This window comes from Lathamus discolor, chromosome 4, assembly GCF_037157495.1.
Source record: "Lathamus discolor isolate bLatDis1 chromosome 4, bLatDis1.hap1, whole genome shotgun sequence".
Lineage (NCBI taxonomy): Eukaryota > Metazoa > Chordata > Aves > Psittaciformes > Psittacidae > Lathamus > Lathamus discolor.
This window is the reverse complement of record NC_088887.1, coordinates 64,769,031-64,789,028: the sequence shown is the minus strand read 5'-3', so window position 1 is coordinate 64,789,028 and position 19,998 is coordinate 64,769,031. Positions and strand designations below refer to the sequence as shown.

The 19,998-nt window shown below is 44.5% G+C and overlaps 2 protein-coding genes across 2 annotated transcripts in view; one reads left to right on the top strand and one right to left on the bottom strand.

Moving 5' to 3' along the window:
* Nucleotides 1-12,869, top strand: part of SEPTIN10 (septin 10) — a 59,839-nt gene extending 46,970 nt beyond the window's left edge. The window contains exon 8 of the mRNA XM_065677849.1: nucleotides 12,795-12,869. Within this exon, the coding sequence (XP_065533921.1) occupies nucleotides 12,795-12,819 (25 nt within the window). The 3' untranslated portion in view covers nucleotides 12,820-12,869. The remainder of the gene's footprint in view (nucleotides 1-12,794) is intronic.
* The window catches only part of SH3RF3 (SH3 domain containing ring finger 3), a 254,351-nt gene continuing 237,351 nt past the window's right edge, over nucleotides 2,999-19,998 (bottom strand). The window contains exons 9-10 of the mRNA XM_065677840.1: nucleotides 15,439-15,776; nucleotides 2,999-6,261 (exon numbers count right to left, since the gene is read on the bottom strand). Coding sequence (XP_065533912.1) covers nucleotides 6,093-6,261; nucleotides 15,439-15,776 — 507 coding nt within the window. The 3' untranslated portion in view covers nucleotides 2,999-6,092. The remainder of the gene's footprint in view (nucleotides 6,262-15,438; nucleotides 15,777-19,998) is intronic.

The following is a 19,998-nucleotide window of genomic DNA, read 5'->3' as shown; positions in this document are numbered from 1 at the left end:
ACTTCCCAGCTCTGTCAGACAAAACCTGATTGTCATTTAGCAGAGTGGCAGTCAATTTATGTTTCCATTAACACAGATCCCAGGCAATTATCTGGGGATGGAAGGGGGAAAACCTTAACAAATTGTCCCCTTGTCTGCTAGGCTGATTTTCTAGTGGGCAGCCAGAGGGCAAATTTGACATACCCGTGAGAAAGTGAATTCCTTTCTGCTATTGCTGGGCAGAAAGGAAAGATTGTGAGGGGGCACAGCGCACAGACCGCTTGGCTGTGCAGCATCACACACAAGAGCCAGCCCCGAGAGCATCATGGAGGCAGCGGTGATGTGGAGCAAGGTCCCCAGCACGTGGCTCGGGTATGGCTGTGGGGATGTGTCGGGCTTCAGCTGCCAGCATCCTTCAGCAGCAGAGCTCACTCAGCAGGTAGAGATGTGCTGCCTGGCCACTTCCTTGTCTCCATAGTGTCCTGGGCCATGTCTGTGCCCTCCTTGGGGACACTGGCCACCAAACACTTCTTGTGGTCCTGCTTGGCCAGGCGGCATGATGGCACAGGACATGTCTTCCTGGCGATGGGACTGCCCTCCACCACTGCCATGCACACCCCAAAACTGCCCTCCTGGGGCCTGCTGGGGGGTTGCAGGCACCAACATGACTGACACCAACCTTACCAAGCTCTTGTGTAGATGGGAAATGCAAATTTAGCACTTTTTCTTTCTCTGGCAGTAAATTAAAGACACTCCTGTCTTCCCTCCTGTCTTAACAGCTTCAGTTTTCCTCTGCCCCATCATTTAGCTGTGCTCCCCATCACTGCTGTGCTCCTCAAAGAGAGCACATGGGTGACAGCAACCTTGGTGCCAAAGGCAGCTCCCCCATTGCTCACCCCCATCTTTTGCTGGGGTGCAGCACTGAGGGCACCAACCAAGCCTGTGGTTTCCCCAGGCATGGCATTTCCCCTGAGGACACTCACCCTTAACTAAAAAGCCAGCCCCTGTTTCCAGTGCCCTCTCTGGGAGGGTGGGCAGGTTACCACCAGGGCAGCCCTGTGCCCCGGCAGCACTCCTTGCTCACGGGTTTTTACACAGGCACACGTGTGCACACAGGCGGTTGCAAAGCTCATAATCCTGCATGCAAGACCGTTTCTTCTGCCTTTGCAAAAACACCATGTCACATCTTAGCTGGTGTGAAAGAGCCATTTGTGTTGGAAACAGCTGTCAGTGACTCCCTTGCCAAGCCAGTAGGATGCTGGCTGTCTTTACCTGGGGCTGCTGATGTTTCCATGGGGTAGGAGTAAAGAAAAGAGCCATGCAAGGGTGGGCTCACCTGCAACTGAGCTGTACCTATTAATGTGTGCTGCTGGGAGGGGTAGGGGTGAGAGGACCCCCTGGTGCAAGCCCCTTGGTGGCCTGGCTCATGACCCCTCTGCGGCACTGTGTGGGGCAGGAGGTGCTGCTCGGTGGCTGAGAAAAACCAAGTTGTTTCCTGAAGGGAGGGGAGACACCCACACCCCAGGGGTGTGAAATACATCTGCAGCCACTGGGAGAGTTATTTTTGCTACATGAAAGGCTGGGATGGGAAGACATGGCCTTCTCCAGACTGTATCACCTCCTGGCTTCCCTGCTGGTACAGCTCATTTGTTTGGTTTGGCACCAGCGAGCTTAGCTGTGTAGCTGCCAGGTTCACCATGTTATAAGGAGCCGCTGATGTCAGGAAGAGCTTTTGGCTGCAGGAAAGCCCTGCAGATGTTGTCCAGGTGGTTCTGCTCTCCACGAGCCTTTAGGAATAGTCGTGCTGTGTAACAATTTTATGATGATTATTTTACTATTGAAACACGACTGGGGTTCCTATCAGGCGATGGAGACAGAGCAAAGCATGGTGTGAGGTGGTGTGGTGAGGTGTTGTGGCTGGGTGAGGTGCACAGCATGTACTGGCAGCGCTGGCTGGAGAGGAGCAGGACCCTGTGAAGCATGGAGGGGACCGCTCTCCAGACCAGCTTGGAAATGGGTGTCAGGCTGTCCATGCAGGTTTTGTACCACATATTGCTTGTCAGGCCGGTCAGCCAGCAAGGCCAAGAGATGTTGCCTGTCCATGTTCAAATTCTTCCAGTTCCCATGTTTCAGAATCTTGGCTCTGGATCCAGCTGAGGTGAAGAGAAACTCGCATCACCTCACTGGAGGGGTGGCTGCCCATGGCAATCATGCCCTGGTGAGCAAGCTGAGTGTGGCTCCTCCCTGCCCTACATGCTCCTGAATGGGGCGATGAATCACCACATGCAGGGGCTTCTTCCTCAAAGGCATCTCCAGCTGAATCAAGGGAAACACGTCCAGAGGCAGTGCATGCTTCCCCTGCAGAAGCTCCGCACCATGCTGATGAAGAGGAAGCTCAGGCCACATGCACAAATGTGCTTACACCCCTCACCTGGCTTAGGGGGGTGTTTGGATGCCCGGGCTACAACCTACTCTTTCCCTCTTTCCCAGTTCCTTGGCTGTATGTAGTCTGGGGGACACAATGACCCTGCTGGCACCATGCTTTAAAGGGTCTTCCTTTACCCACAAACCTGCTTAACCCACCAGGTGACCTTAGAGCATGCCCAAAACCTCCTAGCAGGATTAGAAGCTGCTGCTTTCCTTGCAAAGGCTTCTGCTGATACATCCGCTTCCAGCCCCTCTGCCGCCATAGTCCTTCTCCCCAGCTTGTCCCTACTCTCTTTCTCTGGACCTCCACAGCTTTCCTCCACAGGCAAGTTGTTAACTTCTCAAGATTTTGAAGAATCCCACATCTGCCAAAGGAAGATCCAGAAAGAGATTCTGATTTCTGCTCACGCAGCTCTTACCTTTACCTGGCCTTTATTTATGTGGGATTTACCACTGAAAGCAAAGGAGATGTAGGGTCTGCTCAAAAAAAGCAGGATTTGCAGAAGGTTTGTCTTCCTGTGTTTTTTTGCAAACCTCAGAGCCACTTACATTGCTTGTTCACTTTGTGGTCTAATAGAGAGAGAAACCTCAGTCAAGTTGCCTTACTGTTTATTTTATTTAAAGAATCAGAAACACAGTCATTGTAGTTCATTTGTACTCATATCCGCCAACATTTCCTAAATCACGTTAACATTCATGTGTAACAAAAACATTTTCTGAGCTGTGCAAAGTTCAAAGGAATAGTTCAATTACTTGAACCCATTTCTAGGAGAGCAAACCTGGCATTTTACAAACTGAGGCCACCAGAAGGAGTCTTTTCTCTTCCCCGCCCTGTTGTAGGAGATGCAGATGCCCCCTCAACCCCCTTTCCCTGGTATGACAGATAAAAATTAGACCACAGTATGAGTTGGACCTCTCTCAGGCCAGGACTTCCTGAATAGCACTGGGTCATGTTTCCGTATCACTGCGCTGTATTAAGTTCTGCACTTGTGCGCCTGGCACGGAAGTGATTTGTCCAAGAAGATTACTCAGTAACCCAAACTGTGATGATAAGCAATAAACAGGGGCCAGAAACATCTGTTATCAAAATAGAACACCCCTACACCCCCAATATTTTTCCTTGCAGGAGGTATGACTAGAAGGGCTGTCATCGGTTAAAAAAACCCATCATCCTTTCTGCAAAATATGTTTCGAAGCACTGATTTCATGACATGACATCTATGTGCTTTCCTTCATCTTCTCACACTCCAAATTTTGTCCTGTTAGAGTTAAGCATGAAAAGGTGGAAATCTGGAATTGTTTTAGGTCTGGCTAAACACAATAGGCAGCAAGCAAGCCATCATCCTGTTTCATTTCTCTGAGGGGAGTAAATACACCCATGGAACAGAATTTTAAGAGAGTTTTAACCAGTGTAAGCTGTCAGAAAAAATCTCCTCATATCTGACAGACCTAACCCAGAATTTTTACTGGAATCTTTAACAGGCATTTCAGCGTTGCTGACTTGCTAACTGTGCAGTTTAGCATTTGAGGTGCAGCGATGCCAGTCCTGATCTGGACCAAGTAAGTGGAACTGATATGGCTCTATAGTCAAGCACGTCTTTCCGAAAGATGTTTCTTCAGTCTCTTGTTGGTTAGAAACAGGCAATTTCCTTTCAACAGTAACTAAACTTTTAGTGGCTGACTCATTATAATCTGGAATATTATGAACAAATGCGGCAACGTTAAGTATAAAAAGAAACACCCTGAAAATGATGCCTCCCTGTTTGAAGGTGCTATACTTGGCCATGGACTGTGTTTCTGGAATCGGTTTGTTACATGTGACAGCAAAAAGAAACTTATTTTACAGAGAACAAAGTCACGGAGCTGAACTTAAGTAGGAACGCTCACTTACATGGGATTTGATATGCACTAGTATACACGGCTTGAATGAAAACAAAACTTACACCTTCACATATGAAATGCTGGTAATGCAATAACGATGTTCACCCACTGGGCCTCTTCCTTTTAATAAGATCATCTCCAGGTTACAGTGCCCCTGACACACTTTTAAATGACCACCACATGTGGCGCACAGCCAGCCGCTGGCAAAGCAAGGTATGGATGCAGCTATGAAAAGCCTTTCATCATGTTTCATTCCTCAAGAGCCGACGTCTTTTTAAATGCTCACACAATCTCATTATGGATTTTTTTTTCTCATTCTGCTTCATGGGAATAACTGGCTAAACTCACTTCACATTTATTGCACCTTTAAGTCCCTGGTAGATGGAAGCTTATATTGCCTGATATGGTTTGTATTGTAGCTTCACCACAGTAAGAAATGGAACAGTCTCCTAAACTGTACATTTCTACAGTAAGAAATCACATTTTGATAACACTAATTACAGCCATTGCAGATCAGCTCCCTCCTCCGTCATGCAACAACACAGGTAAACTCCACGGTCCCTGTGTGTACTAGAACCTGCAGTGTTCTTCTTATTGCCATGAAAAAGTCAATTAAAATGACTCCTCTGGGAATTACTTCCAATTCTGGAGTAATCATCGCTCTCCAGACAGAATGCTGTGCTTCAAATTGGGTCTTCAGCCACTCTATATGCATAGGAGAGAGCGAGCATGTGCATGTTGCACAGGCGCTCTCCCCCAGGTATATTTATCAGTGACCAAGCAGCTTTTTGTCTTCTCCTCTACGAAGCATGAACAAGCAGTCTGATCTTGATCTTCAGGTACGTTTCTAATTTCGTATGTTGAATGCAAATCTTTTTGCAGCCTCTCTGTTTAATCAACCGAAATCTTGAACAATTAAAAAAAATAGCACCAGATGTATGAAAAAGAGGAAATGTCTGATCTAGTAGGAATATATATAAAGTAGAGCAGTTCTTACAGTAAAAAGGTACGTCATACAAAAAAAGCAATGGAAAGTGATACTGAAGACAAAAATCCATGCTGCATATAATAAGGGCAGAAGACAGGCAAAAGGGATTCTGCTCAAATAACCACAGTTTAATGGTGGAGCCGTACTTCCTCCAGGACCTTCCTGGCAGCAGCACCAGGACAACGGATGGACTGGAACTCTGAGCACTAACACACTCACTGACAAACTTGCGCAGCATATCTTTGAGGTATATAGAAAGCATGACATTAAAGTTTTGGACTCCTCATTCTTTCTTGCACAATGATGCACTGATCTTTAGCTGGGGTTTTCTCCATCCTCCCCTCCCTCATTTTCCCTCAGAAAAAATTAAATCCCAGTTTAAGAGCTTCCTAGCACACCTCCTTGAACTCTCGAATCCATCTTGCATAGGCCAGTAATAAGAACACTGCAGCTCTGACAAATAAGTTACAGCAATATAACAACTTTCCTCTTATTTTTTTTTAAAGATATCTTCTCTATAATTTACACAAAGGGTTAACAGCCGGAGTTTAGGTTACGTACAGTCCAGATGGGCATCCTTTCAGTCTGTGATTCCAGGTGGAAGGCACTACTTCAACATACCACTGTATGCACTGCACGTGGTCTCAGGAGCACAATGGGGCACTGTGACTCCAGAGCTGTAGACTGAAGGGCCTGGGGGGAGTCTTTGGAAATAAAAATGGCAGTGGTTATCAGTCCAGTTTCTCTTTGCTGTCTCTTCTTGTGCTATGCAGTTTCCCCTGAAAGCTCCTCCAGTTGAGAGAGCAGCGAGCTGTCCTCAGAAGCTCTCGACAAAGCTCCCGGGGAAGAGGCCCGTCCTGCCGTTCCTCTGCAACGTCCCTTTGTACCAGCCGTCCTCCCGTTTCTTGTGCACAAACACAATGTCACCTTCCTTCAGTTCGATCTCAGCCTCGCTCTGTGGTGGGTACGGAACCACAACACGGTACCTTTGGAGACAAAAATGCAAAGACCTGGTCACCCAGTGGTCGAGCCTGCACATGATGGGAGCAGGCAGGAACCAGAACCACCAGATCTTGGGGAAAACCACTATTGGAAACATCAGTAAGTTACATTTTTTCCACACCAATTGCATCTGGTGCAGCTACATTTCCTACAAAACTGCACATGACAGGGAAGTTTCTGGCCAGCTTGACTGGAGACTTGGCCAAGGTGTACTTTGGAGCCAGACCATGAAAGCAGGAAGGTATTGTCAAATGGCTGGACTACTTGCAGTGGTCCTTGCTCCCACCTGTGTGATGAGCCTGTGCCAGGGACCCGGCTGCTTTCTCCCTAGCACTGCATCTACCTCTGTTATGACATGTCTCATTCAGTTCTGCATCTGCTCCATCCAAAAATCATAGAATCACAGATTCACAGAACGGTTTCTGACCACTGCTGTCTTGGTAAGACCACCCAACCAATTCCTCATCCACTAAGCAGTCCGCCCATCAAATCCCTATCTCTCCAATATAGAGAGAAGGATGGTGTGTGGGACTGCATCAAAGACAGACATCCAGACAGATGGGATCTGTAGCTCTTCCCTTGTCCACTGATGATGAAGAATGGGGTTTGCAGTGCTTTCACCACCTACCTGTGATATAGCAGAGGTTAGCTAAAGCAGTTCACATTTTTCTTCTTATTATGCTTTTTTGAGAATGTACTTTGGGTCCCTCAAACCTGGAGAGGAATCTAAAATGGAGAGGTATCAAATGACTTTTGAAGCACTCTCCAAACCAATAGGGAGCCCCTGTCTTGAACCATTCACAGAGCTCTCTGGGAACTTAGTTTTCAAGTGTCACTTCATTTCAATGAAGTAATGACAGGTCTCATCCTGATACAGCTATTCGGCACTCAGGCTTATCAGCAGGCATCCTCCTAAGAGCACAGACCAGGCCCTTTTATATCAATGCACTTGAGTGCAGAGAAGGGAATATATTTCCACTGCACTGTTTTTTTTTTTTTTCCTTCAGCACATGTACTTTTGCAGTCATCTGGCATTTGGTTAACAGTTTTGTTAATTGCAAAGCAATGAATATAGTGAGATAGGTAAAATATGCCAACTGATTACCTAAAGCCCATCTCCTGAGGATTAATATTTCCACAGCCACTGCATGGCCGCCGATGCCTCAGTCATGTTTGTTACAATGTGAGTATTTCGTTAAAATAATATCCTGTCCTTAAGGACTAACTTCAACATGCCCTGAAGGCTCTGGAGCACTCCCTGAGGCCATTCCCAACGAGATGGTAGGCAAGGGGCTCTCCAGTGGCAGTCATTAATTTTCTTTGCAAATGTTGCTCAGGTAGTGACTGCAGTTCTGAAACCAGGGACTCCACTTCGGCACAACAGTGAAAATACCAGCTTTGGCTCTGTGTTCGGATATCTCCATGGCCAAACATCCCGTTACTTGGAAAAGCATTAAAATCCATTTGGAGTGGGGGTTCTGCTCTAAAATCTGGCTACAGCCTTTTAATCTTGACACAGCAACAGAGTCATGTAGGAAATATATGTGTTCAAGTGCCATCAAAAATCTGCCAGTCTTCTGTGTCCCTTGGTCAATAAATCTAGCTGTCACTTTCTTCCTCTGCGGAAAAGCAAATAACAGAGGTTGAAATGTGTGCTGCTGGCTGTCTGCAGGAAAATGGTCTATCATGTTATCATCTGTTATCATCTGTGGAACTGCTACACTTATATTATGAAGCTTTGCCAATTACAGCCATTATGCAAATGAATGCACACATTATTTCAAACACTCTGCTGCAGTGTTGATTAATTAAATTATCAGAGTGGAACAATTTTAGCTAAGATGATGCCAAGTTTCAGATCTCACAACTCTATGGACAATCACAGTGCATCAGAGCTCTGTACAAGGGTCTCAAAACGCTTTGAGAAAGAGGAAGGTTGGACCTCAGCATTACCTAAGTGGTGCAGAGGTATTCATGGACCCTTTTGGCAGATAGGGAAAAAGACGCAGAAAAAGGTGGTATCTTGGACAGGTTCATCCTAAAGATACAGTTGGGACTGCCACCACCTCACGTCGTACCTTAAGCCAGAGCCATCTTTTTAAAGACAGGCTACATCAGAGGAGTGACGAGCTGCTAGTCCCTAAATGGTTTGCGTAAGGGGTGAGGTGACCACACTCAACAGGAATGTGCCCATCATCATAAATGGGCTTCTACACATCATCTTCTTCCAGATTTAGAAAAATGAATCTCAGTCACTGCATTACCAAATGAAGTACTTTTTCCCATTTAAGGAACCCCAAATTAAATTTAATTAACTTAAATTTAATTAACTATGGTGCCTCACAGAATAGCACCAAAGTGCTTTTGACATGGTAACAAAATCTCAGATATGAAAGACCTTGCAAATCAGTTACAAAATCCTCTGTAAGAGATGGAAAAGATGCTGTGCTCTTTCCCTTGAGAGGCTTTTGAAGTTGGGCCGGGGAGAGGCAGGCTGGTGAGGGCTGCAGCGGGCAGCAGCGCCAGGAGACTCTTGTGCCACCCGTCCAGACCTCCAGGTGGCATCTCAGCCTAGTTTATCCTTTGAACTGAACTGCAAATATATACATTAGCCATATTTTTTTGGCAGAAAAGATCTTCTCTCCCAGACATCCTCCCTCACTCCCAAAAAGGCAGTCCTCTGTACTTCTATTCATACCTCCCCTTTTCGTTTCTCTTTTTGTCCTCTCTTTGAGAAGCTACTATAAAATTGTAGGTTTTCTTACACCTGTCTGCTTCCTGTCATTTTAGATGCATCCCAGAGCCTTCTCAATTTTCTCAGTGTCACATTATGCCTCCAAATTACCAAATGTTTAAAATGCTAGTTAGCCGGGTAACAGAGGCGGCCACCTCTGCCTATTCTTAACAGTGTTTGGTATTTTCTGTTGTAAACCATACTCTTGGGTAGCTGTAATTCTGACAAACGTTAACCACTTGGGCCCAACCTCTCCACAGCAGTTGGCTGTGCCAGGCAGAGGGTCCCTCATTCAACCCAAATGGTCTCATCACCTCCAGGGATAGCGTGAGGGGTTTTGCAGCACCAGCAGGAGCCAGGTGAAGGCTTCCACACACTGCTCTTGGGTCCCCAGACCTGGGAGCAAAGACCTATCCTGTAGCCTCACTGTTATGTCAAAGATGGTGTTCCTTCAGAAAATCACCTGCTCTCAGCCAAGCTAAAAACATTCAAATGACCCCAAAGCAGAGGCTTGTATGAGCACTGAAGGTAAAATCTCTGCTGATACGTGCTCCAAGATGCTCTAGCTCTGCAGGACCTCAGAGGTTGCATTTCTCTTCCTTTCCCAGCAGTGTGGTCCCATCACGTTTTATTCTCTGGGCACAGACTTGATGTTGGACTTCCCCACTACTGGCTGCTGTGGCATCCTTGAGTTGGGCACTTCATCCCCAAGGGGACTCTCCCATGGAACAGGAGACTGCATGAGGAGAGGCTGGTACTGGGGCCGAGGATGGGATGGGGACCCTGGCAGCAATTCTCTAACTGAGAGCTGGGAATGTGTCCATCATCACTGTCCCTCTGCTGTCAGCAAAGGCCTGGGAATCCCACTCTCCTCTGTCTTCACAGCACTTCTCCTCACAGTCAAAAGGAGCACCTCTCTCATCCAGCTCTCCCTTTGCTACTGCTGCTGACATCTGGAAGGTGCAGCTAAGACACTTAACCTCAAATAGATGTTACATGATGGAAGTTCTGATGTTATTTCCTTTAAGAAAGCAAAAGGATTTAAAATGTCATGTATGTACATGTATAAAGAATCTCTTAACAGAACAGGGCTGTTCCACACCCATGCATCTGAGATGAAGAAACAGGCAACTAAAATTGTCCATGATTTCACTTTTGCTTCCGTGCAATATAAACTTTAATTTATGACTGCACACTATTTTTCCCATAGGATTCCTGCCTCATTTAGTGCACAAGATGTCCTACTATGAATGTGAGTCAGGGCTCTGACATGGAAGAAACATGTGGTCGCCAAAGCCCCCCAATCTTCTGCAGTGGTTGGAAGATCTCTAGCAGGTGAACACCATGAAACTCACTGAGCAGTGCAGGTGTGGGGGAAGTGGCTCTCTGCCTCCTCCAGCTGCAAAGCCTTGTGCCATGCTTTCCAGAGAGTAAGACTCATCTCATGCACCCTAGCTGCATAGGAGTCAGTTGTCTGGTCCGGATTGCTCATGCAGGCTCTCTGTCACTGTGCACAGACAGGCAGTGAACACTATTGATCAAAACAGATCAGTAATTAGGGGCTGGGCTCAGGCCTGGACACGGAGGAAGAAAAAGCCCCCACAAAACACTGATTATCTGTTCACTGAGTAAACATGTGCAACCAGGACACTGATGGAGAAGAGAAGCTTCAGAAAATGAACATACGATAAGGTAAATTAAGTCTGCAGTGCTAACCTCCAATTTGCTCCCAGTTATAGTTCTTGAATTTGGGTACTTATGCAAGTTCCTGTTTGTTGAAGTATCATGAACTGAGGACAGGTTTCAGGAGTCCAATCTTGTGACTCCAACAGGTCCCTTGTGTGTGAGGGATACACAGCTAGTTTTGTGTGGGGACAGATAATTGCAGACAATGAAGCATCTAGCCCAGTTAAGCTCTTGCTTTATCAGTGGAGCTCTGTTTCTCCATCCTTTTACTGGCAGATTGCAGAGACCTGCAAAGTGCCTCTGCATGCTACAAGCCAGAACTCACTTCACCATATTATGGTGTCTGAATTAGCAGTCTTAGCATAACAAATCTCAGTTGGATCTTTTACCCTTCTGCTGGAAATATTGTGGGATTCAGTTTCTGAGATGCCTAATTCTAGTTTCTCAGTCCTAAGGCAGGTATCCTAAGTCAGAAAAACACTTTACCATGCGCATACATGCCACTGTTCAGTCAGAACTCATTCCTGGGGTCATTTCCCTAGTAACGCTTTCCAGGAAACTAAAACCCTTTCATTTGCTTTCCCTTTTGGCAAAAAAGACACACGTGTGCAGCAAAATTGAAGTCAATGAGTGTTAAGCACATGCTTGAATGCTTCCTTGAATTAGGAGCTCAATTTCTAATGTGGCAGTGATACGTAGAAAGGGCACACAGAAACATGGAGGCGTCTATTTTTAAAGGTCAAACTCACTGCTCCCATCTTACTCTGCAGCACTCTCCCTATGCACAACTTGATGGAAAAATTCCACGAAAGCCATAGAAACATGGCACAGATGTGCCAGTCGTGACAGTAAGTCTAGATACAACTGCTTTATCAGAATATAACGTGGCAGAATTAGTGCCAGTTACTATAAAAGAGTCAACAATGCGTGACATGTTTTACTCAGGTTTGCATCTGGGAACAGTGCCAGGCAGCGAGGGGAACATGACTCATGCACACACACATGCACACTCAACTCTCCTGTTTTGCTTAATGTACAGTCATATTTTCTGGAAGGCGGTGGCAAGGAAAGTATTTTGCTTTGGTGCTGCTAGGCAGACAGCACACCGCTGTCCCACGTGAACCGTCAGTGTCAGGGGGGATGTGGGCATGTCTCTGGCTCGGGTCTTGCCTCACCACAGTGCAATCCTATACTGGCCCTGTTTCCCGCACCAGCAGAAACTGGATAGAGCTGTAGGTGGAAGAGTGTGTGGGGCACAGGCACTGTGATGGAGTGTTCACCTGACAGTCAATCACTGCAACACAACGTGACAAGGACACCACCTGGGAAATTTCTCAGCTCTGCTGCTCAGACTGCTGGATGCTTTATGGCAGAGAGCAGCTGAAGGAAGGTGGTTTTATAAACTGATAGTGGGAAACTACACCCAGAAGGCAGATGGGCACTAACTATCCCAGCAGACCAGTTAAATATCAAGGCCAAATAGCAGGAGAGTTAGGAGCAATTTCCTTTCTAACCCAGCCATCCGTAACCAGGTTTTGGAATATCAAGTAGGAGAAGATGAAATAATTGTCTTCTTCATTCTCCCTGTGCTCAAAAAAATGAATGAGAGCATAAAGATTAGCAGAGGGCAAAGCTTGCTTTACCTACCTGTCTGACTGGCTGCAACTCCCATGAAAGGCCGCACAGTCAGGCAGTGGAATAGGCAATTCTCTGCTTAAATTGTGAGCATCAAGCTGGGAGCAATCAGAGCCTTTTAATGCACCTCTGATATGGTTAGTGGCATGACCGCTCGGGTTTGACCGGTAGCCTGGATGTGGCAAGTGCTGGGGCTGCGAGCCAACCTCTGTGCGAAGTAGCGGTGCTCTGCTGCCTGCATGAGCCTCATTTTGAATGCCGTAAATATTAAGGAATGTGCTGCTTCTTCCAACCTTTCAGTGCTCTGTCTCTGTGCGCGCAGATGGGCGTTGGGAGACAGAAAGCCAAGTACAGCTAAGTGCACTGAAATGCTTTACAGCTTTTTTAAAGTTTCATCCTGAAAGCATCTGAATCTGTTTATTTAACCTTTTTTTTTCCCCTCTCCTCCCTTTTCTTTCTCAGAGAATTGCTCCTACTGTGCGGATGAAATGCACCAAAATGCAAACAAGCAAAATACGGAGCTGGGTGACGTTGAATGCGAGTTCCTCCATTGCCAGATGTGAAAAGAACAAGTGGTTTGAAAACCGTAATTTCTTTTTAAAAAAAAATATAATTTGGTACTTCTGAGCAATTTGATGATTTAATGAGCACAGATGGATGTGGGATGAATTTCTAGGAGACAAGTGTCTAATGTATCTGCTCAGATTATTCCAGAACTAAGCATTATCCTTCCTAGTGCATGAAGGTAATTAATATTTCCCATTATGGGCATGAAAAAACCCATATGATCAGTTAAGGAATGCAGATACACCAACGATATGGAAGTTAATTCATAAATCAATTAGAAAATCTTGCCTGCTGTGTATAATTAGGGTTACCTCAATTATAGCTTATTTTCAGATTTAAGACTCATGATTTAAAATGCTTAAAATCAGAGTAAGTTCCTTACCACCATATACTGCCATTGGAAATATTTACTTAGGTTTTGCAGTCTAAATCTATTTACTCCTGATTCCAGCCTGGCTGAGCAGACACAGCTAGCCCATGTCCCTCTGGTTCTATTCTGCCACTTAAGATTGTCAATTAAAGGTTTCACTATCCGGACCATCATGAGGCGGACTGAGAAATGTGTAGGGTATGGACTAGCCATGGCATATTAAATAATGTGTCTGGCTTCTCCACAGTAAAGCTTTGAGAGCAGCATTACAACAGCCAGTTCTGGAGACATGAGGGGATGTTCTTCCCAGCTGCTTTTCATGGCTACATTTAACTAAAGGTGCAGCATTCCACTGATTTAGTTATACTGGTGCCAAATCTGGTTTATATTGATTTAGCTTTTCTTATAGCGTTAATCTAAACTGATGTAGACCAAATTAAGTGCACCTAAACAGGGATTGGTTTTTCACTTCTTTTACTAAATTGCTTTTTCATGGATTTTAAGGACAAGAGACTACTGTGATAGTCTCCTCTCACTGCCTTCATTACAATGCTGAAGGACTTGTCTGTATTTACTTCTGCTGTCTGTATGTACTTCAGCACATGAACAACAGCATCTCTTTTAGACAAAATGCCCAGCCTAGAGTAAAAATATTTCCATGTCTGTCCTGTCTGCAGTCTCTTACAGACTGCTACCAAGCCATTTCTAAGCCTGCTCTTTACCAGATGTACCAGAGCTCCCTTTATCACTCACTGCAAGTATATTGTTTTAAATCTTCCATTGTTCTTTTGTTTCTGGGAGGCCACTCCACTTTGCCTCAGATATGGCTCTTCCGAAATAAGCTGTTACTCTATGTTCTCCTTACCAGTGGTCTGAATTAACTCTATACCAAGGAGTCTGCAATTTTCATCACCTACCTCCCACTTCAGACCTCTGTTCTGCAGCAGCGAAGACTGTATGTCGGACAGTGCAGGTACAACACCCAGCTCTTGCAGAACTACACTGCACACATACACAATTTTTTTCTAATGATATCTGATCTAGAGTCAGATTTGATGCCAGTGAATCGCTTTTCAATTCACTTAGTATCTGCTATATCTGTTGTGTACAGTTTATTCAGGAAGACATTCTATGGTAATAAACCAGATAATAACCAGCCTTAGAAAAGTTTAAATATGTTACAGTGTCATTGTTACTTTCCCAACCAAATTTCAACCTGCATTCAGTAAAACACTGTGTAAGGTATGAACAGTCCTTTAGTATCCCTCGTTATGCCCTGCATCCTCTGCTCCATGACCCCAGACGGATTCAGAGTCAGATGGCTTGCTCAGTCCATTGCTTTCAGCCTCTTTCATACACTCAGATGCAAACTTCTGGAACTTTACTATTGTGCCAAAATAATTTGAAATGTCAACTGCAGAGAGTTCCCTAGACTTCTTTTTGAAAACTGTTTGATGCTTTCATAAAAACCATGCTCTTCTCAATCACTTTTTGAGTGGAAAGCATTTCAATAGCGTTGTATAAGTGCATTATCTGTTCCCTTCCCACTCCTCAAAGTGCAGTCTTGTAGAAAATATTTGCCTGAAGCCAATTCTGACTGCACATGGAGACCTAGCCCTTTTCTGTACTCCTGTCCCTAGTCAGTTATCTCTCCCTCCACCTGCTTTTGTATTTTGATGTTCCTACTCTATTCTTTTTGGGTATCAAGGTGAGGAGCAGGCTGCTGCAATAAACTCCAGAATCACTGGTGCATTCCCCTCTAGAAACAAGCTACATTTTTAATAACAGGTCACTGAAGATGGCAGTATCCTAAACAACGAGAATTTGAAAAAGTCTTTGGTATTGCAGAACAGGCCAGAGAGGGCCTTGATGAGCAAACACATTACCCTTGTTGCCCTCGGGCAGGAAGCACCACATGACAGCTCCGTAAGTTTATTAAAACATAGGGATACCACTTAAAAAGCGGCCTTTGCCAACAGCATTTGCACCCTTGGGCTGAGAAGGCACTGCTGTCCTCCAGATTTAAACCAGGGCCGTATGGTGTCATGAACAGGTGCTGCTCACCACTTTTTAAATCATTCTGCAACAACCCTTAAGCAAGTTAAACTTGCAGCCCTTCTCCAAAAGCTCCTTGAGGATGCGTGTGATCTTAGGAGATACACAGCTTACCTTTCCCGGGGCAAGGGCTTGGGCTCTGGCCGAATAGCTGCCATGGAAGAGAGGGGTTGCCTGGCAGGAGAAGGGATGGAAAAATTCAAATCCAAGGATCCTGTTTTCCTGTGCAGAGGCTCCAGCCCCATGGCTCCCTGCATTTCACTCTCGATAGGGCATGAGCCAGCCCTGCCGTGGCTGGAGAGGGAGGAGAGCTCAGGTCCCACTGCCCCTTGTAGGACTCCTTCGATGGCTGCCTGGGGGTCGTGTGTGGGGGACACAGACGGTGGGGAGCGTGACTTCTTTTTTGTTGATGCTCCTGCTAGAAGTTTCAGCAGCCCGCTCTTCTTTTCCTTCTGCAAAGGAACCAAATGAAATATGGGCAGTGAGCAGACATGCAGACTCTGGTTTTCTTTTGGAAAATCTCAGTGTGTGCAGCAGAAAACCTCTGAAAACTCCCATGACTAGAAGTGGATCCAGGCAGAACTTGAGCTTTTGGTAACAAAGTTCCTATGCAAATCCCTCCCTATCCAACAGGGCTTCAACTCATTCAGCAGAGTAAGGGCCTAACATACTGCAAAGATTATCTCAATTTTCAAATTTACCTAGGCAGTGATCATGTGTTATTTTAAAGCAATAGCGCAGTTACAGTGGGACAGCAAAAGCACATAGGGAGTACAAACTTTCCATGCAGAGAAGCTGGCAGTTGAAGTGTTGCTCTCGCAATTCTAGGAGAATCCTGTCCCTCAAGAGAGAAACTTTCCAAAAGTAGAAATCAGGCTCTATGGCTAAAAACTTCCCCTGGGAAGCACAAGGGTCTCAGGAGAGATTTCAGATCCCAGCCTACTGCAAGAGAAGCACCCATCGTTACTGCCTCATTTATTACGTGATGCAGATTTACCGTAGGGAGAACGGAGGCACAAGACAGTGGTTTAATAGCTCTTTCCATGTGTTCCTTTCTCATCCTGCATCACACAGCTGTACTTACTTGTGTCTCCATCCCAGAAGTCACTTCTCCTCATGTGTTAAGGTAAAGGTATCACTTTGATGTTTGAAGACAGACTAAGAATTCACAATTGACAATCACAGTGACAGTGCATGGGAGGTTTCAGAGTTCTAAAAGGGTTTCTGACACTGAAGAATGAAAACAAGGTAACAGCACTCTTTCAGTTAATGTGAAAAAAAAAGGTGTAATTCAGTCTGCGTCACTAAGGCACACATCTGACCTTGTAGGCTTTATTCAGTGTGAGAAATCCTGCTGCACATTTGCCTCAAGCACACACAAATACCAAATACTATGTCCTCCAAGCTAGCAAGCTTTTTGGGCAGAGGGATTGTGTGCAGAAACTGGCCATCCTCTGGTACACGCTGCACAGCGCTAGGCTGGAGTTGCAACCAGCAACGCTGAGCAGTAAATTTTCCATTATTTTTCTTTGTTTTCTTTAATGACACAAGAAGTTTTGCAGGAGGCCTGTTCAATGTCTTCCTCTTCTGTCAGAAGTGCAAGCCATTACCCAAGACTATATTCAGAGACTCAGGGCTGTGAAGTTTAGCTGTGTTTGATAATTTGTTCTATAATAGGATCCCAGGGGATAGGAATGAACGCAGCAACTGCAATACTTATGGAACAGAAACTATCTCTCTATCTTCAATCAGGAACACTCTTTGGAAATACAAGCCAGTAATGTATTTATTCTCTGTAGACAAAATGTCCCATGTAGGGTTTAAAATGATGCTCTTTTATGTGCTGACTGCTGAAGTAATTTCTCAAAGCAGCTTTAAAGAATAGGAGGGCTACAATAAAATATATATAAGCCTTTAGAAGAGGCTTTGGATTTACTACGGTAAATGTGCTTGGAGTATCTGATATCTCTGCTTCCAAAGTTCTTGTCTGCACTTTTTATCTGTCACAAACTGGTAAGGAAAGAGAAATACCTTAGATATTTAGAGACAGAAGAGCTAAAATGAAGCACGGTTGTTTTCAGAGAGACAACGTCCAGTGATTTTTTAAGAGTACAGTCAGAATTACACTTCCAGGTTCCAGTCTCCTGCATACCACCAGTTCCAGCTATATGCTTTGTTTAAAAGGGTGTTTGTCACAGGATGAAAGGATTCATCCTGCCAAGATGTTCATCGAGGCAGAATCCATGGAAGCTAAGGGAGGCTGGCCATATGGCACCATCAGGTCAAAAAGTACTAGCTAAATTCCCTTGGAAACAATAGAGAAGCAGACCAAATGCCCTTGACAAGCATCTTCTTTCTCCGATGGGAAGGGACTGTTGTGGGAATTGTGGTAGGTGTGCATGCTGGAACTCACCTGAAGCACCAGAAAAATACTTGAGCATTTCTCTCACTCTAATTAAGAAATATCTCTGCTGACATCATTATATCAAATTTTAAAGCTCTTCACAAAATTGCTAAACTCTCCTTTCCCCGTGGAGCAATGAAACAATAGCTCTAATGATCCCAGCATACTGTGTCAATATGCATTTGAAGGTGTCTAAAGGTCACTGACAGAATACAATAGCCATTGTGGGGCTCTGGAGAAACGGCTATTGTGCAGCAGTGAGCACTTTGAGCCTCTTTAATTGGCAGCTTTGCACATGCAAAGTAACTATGTGAACTAAAGCCCTGTATAATGAACAATTAATATTCCTCTGTGGTAGCAGCTTTCCTAATTTTTGCTTCCAATTTAAATACCTTGGCAAATTTTCATTAGAAAAACCTTGTGTGACTTAGACCATTTAAGGCACAGAAGCAAAAATCTCTGGAAAGAAGGAAATGCATATATTCACACTCACCTGCACATTGAAAAGCAGATGAGCCTGACAGTGGTTTAATTTTGTTTACAAGAATGGCTTCCACTCTACATGGTTAACCTTGGCATAAACTTCTACGTTCAAGCTACTATCCCTCAGATATCAGGGAGCTATAATGAACTTGCTGATGTACCCTTTATTCTACTTTAACAAAAGGAAAAATAAAGGATTGATTTATAGCCTCCCTGAGTGCACTGAGCATTTTACTAAACTTGCGAGACTAAGAGCTGTGTTCTCTAAAGAGGGAAAGAGACTTACTTCCATTGATAAGCCTAGTCTTGCTAGTCAAAATCTGAGGAGTCACTGTAGCATTGGGCAAGATATTTAGAGGTGACTGATACTAAACACTTAGGGTGCCTGAAGATTAGACATTACATCCAGCTCTTTCTCCCTTTGAATCTGGCAAATGCTCTCAGCCTTCTGGTATCACATTGCCACATCCTCTGCTGATGCTGCTCAGAGTACTTCAAGAAATACAAGGGCTGCCAGGAGCTGATAATTTACTGTGATGTCTCTCAGGAGAAACAGATTGGGTTTGAACCTCCTGTGATGAGCAGTTCAACCTAAACCCCTTTGTGCCTCCTACCCCTCATCTGTAAAATGGGACTAAGTTAAAACTCCTTCTTGTGCAGCTGGAATTTGTTAATGACTCCAGTGTTACAAAGCTATACATTTCTTTGGGAGCAACTATTCTTTTCCATGGCTTTTATATTAAAAAAAAAAAAAAAAAAAGAAAGAAAGAAAAGATTTGGAATGGGATGTTAGTATGCAGTCCCAGTAGTGATTTATTGCAAATGTCCAAGTATTATGAATTCATTTAATATTTAGTGTAATAGCAGCCATCCTTCACAAGAAATTAATATTTATATGGCTGTCCAAGACAGTCTTTTCTTCAGCAGTTTCACTGTAAATCAATGAAGCATTAATGGGCATAAATGCTGTAAAAGAAATCTACTCCAATTGGTTGCAGACTCTGTGGGTTTTGAAAAGAGGTTAAGTTTACAGAAGACATACCTGATGACTTTCAGGAATTAAGATTTTGAGTAAAAAAAAAAAAAAAAAAAAATAGATGGTTTACTTTTTCCATTCACAGACAGCTGTTTTATTGTTTTCTAGGAAATCTGTAATCTATTGAAACATCTGTGTAGTTATTGAGTTTTCTTTGTTTAGTAGCTACATTTCCAACTGACTGCAAAATATGTTTGACATCCCTGCCTCCTGAACCTGCCAAGGTCAGACATTTGCATCTGTGTTGATGGATGCATCCACAGTATGGACAGCACTTCTCCCGTCTCCTGGTTACTGCCCACATGTTTAACTGAATTTAAATCATTACCTTTGTGTTGCTCAGGTTTTATTCTAGGAAGTTCGGAGTCAAAACTTTGAAACCATTAATTTCAAAGGATCAATACCTTGTCAACAAAAAAACCCCCAAAACCCAAAGAGGCAAAAGAGTGAAATCAGATCTTTCAAATCAAGTCCACGCTGTTTCTACTTAAGAAAAAAAAAGGAAAAAGGAAAAAGACTGAACACAGACAGAATAGGCAGGTCAGAGTTCCTTACTTCTCTAGCAAAGCCTATGCTTGAGACTCTGCTCCTATGGTGTGTTTTATGCTATGGTGTAGCACAAAAGAATCTCAGTGGAAATCAGCCTCTGGCATCACAAGGATGGGCTGGGCATCATTTCTGTGACCCTGGAACATACACCTGGTGAAGCCAGCACTTGGACAGGTGCAAGTTCCCCTCTTTACATCATGGT